This window comes from Phaseolus vulgaris, chromosome 5, assembly GCF_000499845.2.
Source record: "Phaseolus vulgaris cultivar G19833 chromosome 5, P. vulgaris v2.0, whole genome shotgun sequence".
Taxonomy (NCBI): domain Eukaryota; kingdom Viridiplantae; phylum Streptophyta; class Magnoliopsida; order Fabales; family Fabaceae; genus Phaseolus; species Phaseolus vulgaris.
In genome coordinates this window covers 33,061,251-33,074,637 of record NC_023755.2, presented here as the reverse complement: position 1 = coordinate 33,074,637, position 13,387 = coordinate 33,061,251, and the positions used below count along the sequence as shown (strand labels likewise).

Here is a 13,387-nt window from a genome sequence, read left to right as displayed (position 1 = left end):
TACTTGATGTCGAACTCTGAAAGCTCGACCGACCACCCTATCATTCGTCCTGCAAGATCGGGTTTAGATAAAATTTTATATATGGGATAGTTGGTCTTTACCCTGATTTCGTGGTTCTGGAAGTATGGGCGCATTCTCCTTGCTGTCAGCACTAGGGCCAGTGCCACTTTCTCTATCATTTGGTATCTGGTCTCGGCTGCATGGAGCGTCCGGCTGACAAAGTATACCGGTTGTTCTTCGCGGTCTACCTCCTGGACAAGGGCGGCACTGACCGCCTCCTCCGATACCGCTAAGTAGACTACTATGGGTAGGTCTAGGCGGGGCTTTTGGATGACGGTCGGCGAGGACAGGAATTCTTTGAGCTGGCCGAAGATTTGCTCGCACTCCTCGTTCCAGCTGAATTTTGAAGTTTTGCGGAGCATAGCGGCTATCGGTCTGATCCGTTCGGCGAGGCGGGGTACGAATCTGGACAGTGCTGTGAGTCGGCCAAGCAGCTGTTGGATTTCCTTCAAGTTTTTTGGGCTCCTCATCTCCGTTATGGCTTTGCACTTGTCGGGGTTTGCTTCGATTCCTCTGTGGGTCAGCATGAAGCCGAGGAACTTGCCGCCTTCGACACCGAATGCGCACTTCTCGGGGTTAAGGCGCATGTTGACCTTTCTTAAAGCGTCGAAGACTTCTTGTAGATCTTTGATGTGTTGGCCGCACGAGTCGGACTTCACCACGATGTCGTCCACGTAGACTTCTACGCTTCGGCCAATCATCCCCTTGAAAATTTTGTCCATGAGCCTCTGGTAGGTAGCTCCGGCGTTTTTTAGGCCGAACGGCATCACCTTGTAGAAGTAGTTTGCACCGTCCGTCGTGAAGGCCGTTTTACCTCTATCGCTATGGTGCATGCTGATCTGGTTGTAGCCGGAGTAGGCGTCCAGGAAGCTCAATATCTTGTGGCCGGCCACTCCGTCTACGAGCCGGTCGATGTTGGGAAGGGGATATGAGTCCTTGGGGCACGCCTTGTTGAGGTCCTTGTAGTCTACGCACATTCGCCATTTGCCGCTCGGCTTTTTAACCATCACGACGTTGGCTAGCCAAGTGGAGTATCGTGCCTCGGCTATGAAGCCGGCTTTCAAGAGCTTCTCGGCCTCACTTCTGGCGGCCAGCCGCTTGTCTTCTCCATGGTTCCTCTTCTTTTGTGCGACCGGTCGGGCTTCTTTATATACAGAGAGGCGATGGGTGATGATGTCCGGGTGGACGCCAGGTACATCGGCCGTCGTCCACGCAAAAAGGTCTACGTTTCTCTTGAGGGTTTGGTGAACGAAGTCTGCATCGGCGGCGGCCATTGTCGTGCCTATGCTTATATACCGATCCTTCCCATCGAGTTCGGCTTGTCGTAGCTCGTCCTTGGCCTCAAGTCTCGGCTCAATCTCCCTGGGATCCAGGTCTGCCATGGTGATGCCTTTCTTGGGTTGGGGTGAGTGTCGGCGGGGGCTCCTACCACGGTCGGCTATCTTTCGCCTGGGCGAGCGGCTGCCGTTGGGCCCCTGTTGTGTGGGCTCGACCCGCAGGCTTTCGGCGTAACATTCTCGGGCGACCTTTTGATCTACATGTATGGTCAGGATGTCGCCCGAGAGGGAAGGGAACTTCATTGCCAGATGGGGTGTGGAGACGATCGCTCCAAGTTTGTTGAGGGACGACCTGCCGAGGAGGATGTTGTAAGACGTGTTGGCGTTTATGACCAGGTATCTGATTTTGAGGGTTTTGCTGGCCCCTTCCATGCCGAACGTCGTGTACAACTCTATGTACCCCCTTGTCCCCACGCGCTCCCCTGAGAAGCCGACCACATGGTCGTTGTAGGGCATCATTTCCTCCCCCGGTATTCTCATGGCTTTGAAGGTCTTCCAGTATAGTATGTCGACCGAGCTCCCCTGGTCCACGAGGGTCTTTTTGATCGTGAAGTTATCGATGTCGACCGATATCACCATGGGGTCGTCCTGGGTTGGGTCTATCCCCTTGAAATCTTCATCTGTGAACGTGATTGGTGGCATCCTTGGTCGGACGGAGACAAGATTTACTTGGTGGACGGCGCGGAGGTGCTTCTTGCGCGCGCTGTTGGTACTGCCTCCGCCACCGAACCCTCCGGCTATGGTATTAATCACTTCTCGGCCGCTGCGGGTGTCAGTTTGTGAGGGGTCGTCTCTTCGTCCCCTTCGGTCACCCCACCTCTCGCCATCTCGTGGGCCTGGGGGGGTTCGGTCTCGTCTCCTGACCGTTTGCTCCTTGCATGGGGAGCGGCGCGTTTCTCGGGTTCCGCGCACGAAGCGCCTGAGGTGCCCGGCTTGGATAAGTTCCTCAATTTTGTCCTTCAGGGTTTGGCACTCCTTGGTTGAATGGCCGGTATTCTTATGGTACCGGCATCGTTTGTTGCGGTCGACATTTTCTGGGCTCAAGGCCCTTCGGGGCGGTGGTATTAACTCGGCGCTCAGGGCCTCTTGTAAAATTTTGCTCCTCTCCGCGTTCAAAGGTGTGTAGCGGGAGAAACGGGGTCCGCGATTGTCCCTTTTCTGGTCCCGACCGGTTCGGGACCTTCCTGGCCGCTCTCTATCTTCTTTCTTTTCCCCGCTTGCCTCGGCTCGGGCGTTGTTTCTGAATTCACGAAGTTCCTCCAGCTGCATGAACTTGGCCGCTCGGCGTCTAAGGTCATCTAGATTGATAGCAGGCTGCATGCACAGGCTGTCAGCGAACGGGCCGGGTCTGAGGGCGGTCAGCATGTGGTGCATCGCCACCTCAGGGCTGAGGTTGCGAATGCTCATAGCGGTCTTGCTGAACCGGTCGATGAATGTTCGGAGGGACTCTCCCCTCTCTTGACGAATGCCGACCAGGGCTATGGATGTTAGATGGTGGGGGCGGCTGGTTGCGAACTGGATGTCAAACTTAGCTACCAGTGTCTCGAAGCAATCTATTGAGTGTGCTGGGAGTTTGGTGAACCAGCTCAGAGCGCTGCCCTTCAGTGAGGTTGGAAAGACTCGGCAGAATACTGCGTCGTCCGTGGTGTACAGGCTCATATGGGTCGTGTACGCGTCCACATGTTCATCTGGATCGGTCGTCCCATCGTAACGGTCCCTGTTAAAGCCTTTCCATTTGTCTGGCAAGGGGGTTTCCATGACACGGTCAGTGAAGGGATGGCGTCGGTCCGGGCCCCCTGGGCGGTGGTGTTGATGGTCTTGCTGGGGTGGGATTCCCCATCCATCTCCAGGGTGAAATCATTCTTGGTGTCTTTCTTGGCCTGGAAGCCGGCCCCGGTAGCGTGGGACCTGCCGGCCTGATTAGTCACAGCGAGGGATGGCACCCCTTCGACCAATCTTTTCATCCGCTTGTTTTCTTCTTGGAGGTTTTTGATCTCCTCTTCATTCTTCTTAGCCGTCTCCTCATGTGCCTTCTTCATCTCTGCTAGCTCCTTCTGAAGGGCCATCATCATTGCTGTTTGGTCTGCTTCGGTCATGCTTGCCATGCTGCGGGTTGATACCAACTACTGCTGTGGTTGTTGTTGGCTCTCCTCGGCCCCACGGTGGGCGCCAATTGTTCTCGAGCGAGGTTGGGGACTTGGAGAACTATTATCTTCGAACGTCACTCGGTCGGTCGCGCTTCACTTCCTCCTCCGGTTCTTCTTGCTGGATGATCCTTTAGGCGGGTGGGGTACCTGCAGATGACACTCCAACGCTCAAGTCAGTGGGGTATCGTATTCGGCTGGCTGGAATACTGTAGATAATGACGTACCTTATTCCTTGGAATGCGTGATATTTATATTACCTTGATGGGCCCTCGCTGTTGGGCCGGATTAGGGGGTTGTTTAGCAATTAGGGTTGGATTAGGCCGTTTCCTAACCATGGGTTAACCTTCGTTAATTGGGTCAACCTTTGACTTGAGCACTCGGTGTCGGTCGGCCACGTGTGACACATGGTCGACCTCGTACCTTAAGTATGGTCCTGGCACATGGGTTGACCGGGTCAAGGGACCGGTCGGTCATCCCAGTACATATGTTAAAACCTCAAAATACCTAAATAATACTAAAAAAAAGGATTGTAAATGATGGAATTTTGGTGGGGCCAATGGCCTTCATTATCTCGTTTCGAACAACTTTCATTTTACGAGTCTCCATCCGACTTCTCTATCAAAAGTTATGACCGTTTGAAGTTTTGCCACGCTAATTTTTTGAAACTCCAAATCTATCACTTTTCTCTTCACTCCGAGAACTCCTCCATCAAATATACACTAAATCAAGTTCCCACAGAAAAATTTGGATCAAATATCAATTTCTACCTATTTTTAATGAATTTTACAATATTACTTGTCTTCCTCAATCATGCAAACCAAACACCTTGCTTTGCTTTTAGTGATGATACCTTACCTTGTTTCTCAAGACCCATTTTGTGCCTATTACATTACTATTAACTAATTAACACATACATTCAAATATTTATTAAAAGATTTAAAATCCTAAACCCTAAAAATACTAAAAATAGTGGAGGTGCTAGCGGTGTGGGCGTGCAGAGGTGAAGGGTTGGCGCGCATTCTCAGCATCAACACAAATATTATCTAATTCAAAACTCTCTAAATAAAAATTGTTGAAGGTCGAACACCCCGGACTCAAAACCAACCAACACGCTGTATTCATAAATTTATTAAAAGCAGTAAAGAGTATTAAAACACTAACCTGGCGGGAAAAAGAAGTGCGGATGAGCGGTTCTCCTTCGATGGTAGCGCGCGATTGTAGGAGGAAGGGAGGCTGGCGGCACAACCTTAGGGTTCATTGCACGGTGCGAGTGTAAGAGGGTGGGGGGGTGGCGGGTTTAAGGGCGGGTGGTGCGGTCGCACGTGCAATGAAGGTGAAGGGAGAAGATAAGTGAGAGTGAGGAAGGTGAAGGTGAAGGGAGTGTGAGGAAAAAGATGAAGTGAGTGGAGAGAGTGAGAGTGAAGGGAGCTTGCGGAAAAAAACGCTCCAGGAGTCAACAACGACGATTCAACAAGGAACCGTCATTAAAAACACTGAAATTTTGCTGAAAACGACTGCTCTTTACAAACCATCTTTATAGAGAGTCGTAGAATTCATATTTTGTACTAGTGTAACCACTACAAATTAATTCAAATCGTTTTTGTAGGAGACAAAATTATATTACTGAAATTGCAAAAGATGAATTTTATTTTATTTTTTATATGATATTGTTTTACATGATAATTGTTCTCACTTTCCTACTTTACTATTGGTGCATGAAAACAAGTTATACACATTTAAAAATATCACATAAATAATGGAGACTCCAAATTATCTTATCCATTCTCCATCATTATCAATGCAATTTTTTCGGATACAAGCTGGAACACTAATACTATAGATAACTCATTCACTTTTTGTGGGATGGGACATTCCACCCTGCTATTCATCTCTGACATGGATTCTCCGTTTAATCTCAAAGGAATCATTATGGTTACCTTCTACCTACCGCCTAAGTCTCCAAGTAGACATTTATTTTTTTAGTTGGGTCAGGTATGAGACAAGTTAGAAATATGTATGATTTGGTCATACACCTTTTCAAGGGGTAGGTTGTAAGAATTAAGATATACAGGTAAACAAAAATATGGAATGTTGAAGTTTAGACGTAAGGAGTGAACCTATCATAACATAAATCAAGTCTTAGATGTCATGGATCAATTGCAAATTATGGATATATATTATCAAAGTGTTTCCAAATTTTTCCATCATATGAATGTCACAACAAACTATCATTTTTTGTGTTTTCATAATATCATATTATTTGACTAACATATTTTATTATTATATTTTTAATATTAGAATGATTGACAAACAAAACATTCTTTTATTTTAAAATATTTTTGTATCTTTTCATTTCATGTACCCGATAAATATCTTGGAAGGTGATAATTTTTATTAAGTTAAATAAATGTCATTCTTGTAATATAATATTAAACCAATTTCACTCACAATAATAAAAAGTTTATGCTTTTAAAAAAGTATTTAAACATATTAAAAATTATAATAACTGATTATTTTATTAAAATTATTTTTTTCCTAAAAGAATAAATAAACAGATCTATTATTTGCTTGTGATTGAACTTGTTAATACAAAATGTCATGATTAATTAACGAGTAGATCATTTAATAGTATATAATTGAGTGCAAACCTCATATTATAAACTAAATTTATAAGATTGAATTGGATTTGTATTCTGTTTGACTTGTGTTTACTTATTTTTTTCTATTTAAGGGGTGTGGTCATATATTGAGAAACACTTAGTACAAGATTAATTGAAGTGACTTTGACGGTGAAAACATGCAATATAAAGTAGCTAATAATTAAGAGTCTATTTGAATAAATTTGTCTTTTGAACACTTGAAGAAAATCAGAGAGTAAAATAAAGTTAGCTTCTTCCATAAGTGAAAATCAACTTGTGGACTTACTTAACTTTTATAGAAACTCTGTTATTTAACTTCTCCCAGAGGAAAGATGTATAATTTGATTACAGTTTATGAGAAGAGTTCAATGCATTTTACTTCCTTATTAGAATTCACTTGTGAGACTAATTTCTATTTTACAAATTAAAAATAGAAAAATAATAATGAATAAGGTTCTATTAGAAATCTGATTTCAGTATCAGTCCATGTCTGAATAGGTTTCAAGTAAAATTTATGTTACTGATTTCACATATCCTTTCAGCATATAATATTCTCATATATTAAATGTGAAGGACATGGCTTCAAGATTTAAGTATTTTACCTAATAAGTATCCCTATTATATATAATACACACACATAAATGAATATTTTTCAATACCTTCACCTGAAGGATGCCAAATGTGAGTATATATTGCATAGTGGCCCTACATCTACATGCTTGTTTTGTTAGTTTACATTTACTCAAACACTCAGGAACTGAATTAACTTCTAAGACTCTGTATAGTTTGGTGTTCAATTAATCAAATTAATAGTTCAAAGTGCAGCTTCTATAGAGACATCGAGTTTGGATAAAAGAAAACATGTATTTCAGGGCTAAATGCATGTGGTGTGCACATCATAGGATAATTGTAGGTCATTGTTATAATTTATCTAAAGATTCCAAGAATAGGAAGCCCCTTTTGCATAGTCACTCTTCTCTTCATGAGGAGCACAACTCCTGCACCATCACTAATTTGGCTAGCATTCCGTGAAATTGAAAAAAAAGATTGAAAATTTTCCAACTAATTTATTTTTTAATTACTTCAAATAGACTGAGAAGCAATCATTCACGAAATAATATCTGCTTGTTTTCTTGATCAATATTCTATTGGTATGAATATTCTATTGATGTTAACATGCAAAATTTACACGTAAATTTGAAGACTTAACACAAAATGCATCTACACAAGGAATTCCCCCTCCAAATGAGTTAGATGTTTGGTGTGATGTAGCTGGAACCAAGAATGGGAGGATATATGGTCTTGGAATGGAATCTACTGTTATTGGAGGTAGGCCTTACTACCTTGGCTCATCTTCTTCCTCAAATGGGTGGATACAAAGTCAAGAGCTTGATGAACTTAAAAGAGACATGGAAGTAGTTAAGAAAGAAAGACATGAGCTTCAAATCAAAATTTTAAATATTGAGCAACTTTTTGAGAAAAATAATGCAATGATTCGACAATGGATGGATAGCATTAATCGTCAATCAATGCCACCAAGTTTTGAGAAAACTCAAGATGAGGATGAAACACAACCACCCAGTAAACCACTCAGTCCTTATCAAGGTAATTTTGTTACACTATTCTATATATATTTTTAAATTTCAATCTTGCTAATAAATTTTATTTTATATTTTTTGACAGGTAGATGATTATTGTTATAGCTAACATCAAAAGGTCACATGGTACACCACTGAGCACTAGCTCTTCATGGAATAAAGTTAAAAAAAACGATAGATTAAGTTTTTTACTTTTCAAGCACCTTGTTTGTATCATTTGAAATGATTGGCAGCAACTCTTAGTTTCTACATTGCATAGAATTACTTCTAACAAGAGAAATAGTTGTTATAAGTTGTCAATGACAACATAGTTGGTGCTGCAGGATTATAATATGTGCCACTCTCATGTTCTTTAAAGTCCTTTTGTTCTGTTTTTTATGGAATTTTATCCCTGCTATGCTAATCTTTTTTGTCTCACTGCTAGGAACTAAAACCATAGTTGGTAGAGGGTAGATAAAATAAGAGTGAGTATGATAGTAGGTGTAACTGTGTAAATTTTTATCTTAGCTACAGGTTCGGTGGTGTTGAGGAGGATGGAAGGAAGCATATGGAGGGGAGTTAGAAGAGCTATTTGAAAAGTTTTTTTCACCCAACCTTGTTATCTATATGTTGTACATACAATCTTAAAATATGTCAAATGTATTGATTTTTATACTTGATGAATAAATAAATAAATAATAATAAAATAAATAATAATAATAATATAAATAAATAATAATAAAATAATAAAATAATAAAATAATATTTTATAATAAATTATATTATTTAGAGACCAATATTGTGACCATTTTTTGGTATTTATATATTTGGTCACTAAATGAGTTTCTATATATTTTGGTCACTAAATTGGTTTAAATAAAATTGGTTGTTAATTTGATTTTTATATAATTGGTCACTAAATTAGTTTCTATATATTTGGTCACTAAATTAGTTTCTACATATTTGGTCACTAAATTAGTTTCTATATATTTGGTCACTAAATTAGTTTCTATATATTTGGTCATTAAATTGATTTTTATTTAATGGTCACTAAATTGGTTTCTAAATTAGAATCTAAATTGATATATAAAATTAGCGACCATGATTTTAGCCACTTAAGATTATTAGCTTCTAAATGAGTCTCTAATTAAGTTAATGACTAATTTTATCATTTTAGAAACTAAAAATTTAGTTTCTAAAAACACTTTTTTTCTAAGTTAGTGACTAAGTAAGTTTATTTTTTTCCATTTTTTTTTTAAATTTTATAATTTAGAAGGTCAATTTTAGTTTTTTAGTTTATTTAAATTGATATATATATATATATATATATATATATATATATAACATTGGTTATCAACTATAAAAGAGTTGTATATATTTTTCTGTAAGAAGTTCCCAATTTAGTTAGTTTCAAAATGTATTTTTGCTATATTTCTTATATAATTATGTAAGTGAGATTTCGAAACCTTGCCGACCTCTCAATTATCTATTACATTTTTGTCTGAATTTATTTTATAATTGGTCTAATTATAAATATTTTGCAAAATAGGGTAAAAAAAATAAATTTAAAAGTGAGAGAAAAGGACACGTATCTTCTTTTCTAGGTAATGCAAAGTGACACCTACCATCTATTTGGTTTTAAAAGAGACACTTAACATTTTATATTTTTAATTCAATGATACGAACATTCATCTAGCTTCCAAATAAGTATTCTTTTATCAAATAACACACATTTATTTATTGTTTCAATTAAGTTATATTCACCATTTTATTGTATTTAAAAGTAACATATTAACTAAAATATAAATAAATAAATAAAAAGTGTTTAAAATATATAATTTAAATAATTTTGTATAAGAAAAAATTGAATGATAAACTATTATATATTAAAATATCATTAAAATACATTAATTCTAAATTGTAAATTTTCTTATTAAAAATATTTAAAAAATTGATAAAGTAATATTTTTCTTGTTTGTAAATAATATTTTCGAAATGCAAATATTCATTTACTTTTTTATATACAAAATTTGTTTATTTAGAACTTTGATTTTTTATTTTTCTAACTTTTTATTTAAATTTTAATTGATATAATATTTAAAATACAAATATAATTATTTTAAAATAAAATGAAAAAGGCGAATGTGTATCCATTAAAAATATAAAATTATTGGTGTAATTTATTAAAATCACAACAACAACAAATATCTACATAAAAAAATAGAAAAGACGAGCGATATTTATATCAAAAATAAAAAAGGAAAATTTATTTAAAACTAAAAGGTGTATAGATCTCGTTTAACAATATCTTACAAAAATAATTTCTGCAAAAAAAAATTCAAACCATAAAGTGGAAGATCAATTTAATATTACAGTGAAATGAAATAATATCAAACCATATTTTATTTTTAAACTAGTGTTTTTAAATCACCACCGTTTACAATCAATTATTATATTGATGTGCAACATTATTTTAGGATATAACAGACTTGTCACACACGTCACGTAATACAAAAAGGATGATCAAGTTATTAAATCATGCTTGTATACGACACTTATTTTAAAATATTTTTACTTTTATATATTATTGGTTTTATTCATTTAACATATACTTTGATCTCAAATCTTAAAATAATAAATTTATTAATTTTTATCTATATTAATTATCTGGTTCATTAAACATCATACTTTTACGCTTAAATTCCTAACTCTTATATTTATATTTAAATATATATATATATATATATATTATTTGTTCTCGGGGTAATAAAGGGGTGGGAAAGGAATCTAACTAATATGAATGTACATTTTTTGTCTTTTATGATTATACAATGTAACTTTTGTTTACCAAAATTAAAAAAATGATTAAATAACAATGCGCGTGTTGAGCATGAAGTGCAATAACGTATTACAAAATTAAAAAAGTATTCCAATTTTCACTTTTCATCAAATCATTTTGTAAATGACAATGATACAATACTTATACACTTGTAAAATATTTATTTTTCCTTCTTATTTTTCTCTTTTATCATATCATATATTCTATAAATTTACAACTTTTTGTTCTTTTTCCAGATGTATATCAAGTTTTGATTAAAATTTTAGATATATTTCATTTGATAAACACTTTTTCTTATCATTATCTTTTTATCACATCATATATCCTTCAGATCTATAATTTTTGTTGTTCTTCTACACATATATCAATATTTTTAATTTTCCTTTCTAAAGAGCATATTCTAGACAAATGTTTGATACTACTGTCTCGAAAGAAAAAAGAATTCCTTTAATTCAAAATACCCTATATTCCTATAATTTTATAAAATTAAGATGAGATTTTCATTATACTATGAAATAAAATATTTTTACCGATAATCGTAAAATCTTCAATACAAATTAATTTAAATTTAACCATTAATTTCTAATTTTATTTTATAACAGCGCTCCGTGATAATTTAATTAAAATTAAACAATAATAATAGTAATAAAATGATTAAATTATATTAAAGAGGATAATGTTATAATGTTATAGTTTTATCTTTCCTTTTTATATATATGTATATATATATGTATATATATATATATATTAATTTTAACATGGTAGAGAGATTGATAGTTTTTTCTTTCTCTCACATGAAGCTTCTGTGAGAGGCTTTTAGAGTTTGATTTCACAGCCACAGTGCTACAAAAATGGCTCACCTGAGAAAACTTGATTCATTGAAGATCATAGAGCGGTGTCAAGTTTCTCCGCCACCAAATTGTGTTCCTTCAACCACCCTTCCCCTCACTTTCTTCGATATTCCATGGTTCTTCTGCAACTCCATCCAACGCATCTTCTTCTATCAGTTTCCCCACCCCACTCACCACTTCCTCCAAACAGCACTTCCCATTCTCAAACACTCTCTTTCCCTCTCTCTCCAACACTTCTTCCCCTTTGCCTCCAATCTTATCGTTCCACCACAACTCCATCTCTCTCACATCCGTTACCTTCATGGCGACTCTCTCTCCTTCACGGTTGCAGAGTCCACAGCAGACTTCACTCTCCTCACTTCTCATTCACCTCAAGACGTTCGAAACTGGCACCCTCTTCTTCCCACCTTGCCTTCCCCTCGTCTGGAGCAAGATGGCACACGTGTATTTCCTCTCATGGCCATTCAAGTCACGGTTTTCCCAAACTCCGGCTTCAGCATATGTCTTACCTTCAACCACCTTGCTGGGGATGGCAAATCACTTCATCACTTCATCAAGTTTTGGGCTTCTCTTTGCAAGGCAAAAGGGGACTTGGCTTCCATTGAAACCTCTCTGTCTCTTCCTTCACACGAGAGAGACAAAGTCAAAGACCCAAAGGGGCTTAAGTTCATTTACTTTCAAGAACTTGAACATTGTGATTCGAAAAGCATGGAGTTCGCGGGGCTCGTGCGAGATCTTTCCACTAACAAGGTTCGCTTCAATGTTGTACTCGATCTTGAACAAGTTGAGAAACTAAAGAAATGGGTCTCTCTTAAATGTGCCACCAACGATTCGGGGGCATTACACATATCAACCTTTGTTGTCGCGTGCTCTATAATTTGGGTTTGCATGATTCGGTCGGAAGAGAAAAAAGCCAATTGTTTTTCCCAAGAGTGTGATGAACTTTGCCACTTGGTGTTTCTAGCAGATTGCCGTGATCTTCCTGAATTTTCATTACCTTCCACGTACTTTGGAAATTGTCTAACCTCTTACATTGTGGCAATAAAGAGGAGTGAGCTAGTGGGAAAAAGTGGTATTGTAGGGGCAGCAAACTCCATTGAAAGACAAGTTAGAGATTTGAAGAGTGATGCTTTGAGAAATGCTGAAACGTTGATGTCAGATTACAGAGAGATAGGGAAACCAGGTAAATCTGTGCTGGTTATTGCAGGTTCACCAAAATTGGGTGTGTACCAGACTGATTTTGGTTGGGGAAAGCCTAAGAAATGTGAAGCAGCGCATATTGAATCGTCTGGATCAATTTCTCTTTCTGAATGTAGAGACGAAAAAAGAGGAATTGAGGTTGGATTGGCTCTTGAAAGGACTCACATGAATAAGTTCACCAACATCTTACAAGAGCAACTCCACAATATTAATAAATTGTAAGTGAACCCAAAATATATTCTCGTTTAACCTCTATTTCTGTTTAGTGTTTCTGTGATGCCTTATAGTGGTTTGTTGTTGTGTTTAAACCTACCGTTTTAGGTCATTTGGACAGCTTAAACATTGAAATTTTAGATGTGATTATAGGTATGGTTAAAACCAGGTTGGATTAGGTCTTCATGAATCTGCCATATACTATATATGGATTTAAATGGGTGACTTTTTTCCACGAATTTTAAACAGATTGATCTAAAGGGGAATCTTATGTAAAATCAAACTTATAAATAACCAATTAAACATCTACACTAACAAAATAAAGTAACATGCTAACTTGCCAAATAAAGAATTCCAATATTTAAAATAAGAAAGGAAACCATGTTTCTTCCCTTCCTCTACGTATAAAAAAGAAAGGAAACTAGTGATTCTTTCTTCCATCTACATATTTTATATTTATCTTTCTTTTCAGCTCAATGACCAACTGCATGACTTGTAAGTGGTTGTTTATTAGATAGAGATAT

The 13,387-nt window shown here is 37.4% G+C and overlaps 1 protein-coding gene across 1 annotated transcript; it reads left to right on the top strand.

The window, feature by feature from the left end:
* Window positions 1-11,349: 11,349 nt before the first annotated feature.
* Window positions 11,350-13,081, top strand: LOC137835498 (coumaroyl-CoA:anthocyanidin 3-O-glucoside-6''-O-coumaroyltransferase 1-like). The gene has a single exon (XM_068644032.1). It carries the CDS (start codon window positions 11,451-11,453, stop codon window positions 12,870-12,872), a length of 1,422 nt encoding a protein of 473 aa, XP_068500133.1. The 5' UTR covers window positions 11,350-11,450; the 3' UTR covers window positions 12,873-13,081.
* Window positions 13,082-13,387: the final 306 nt, after the last annotated feature.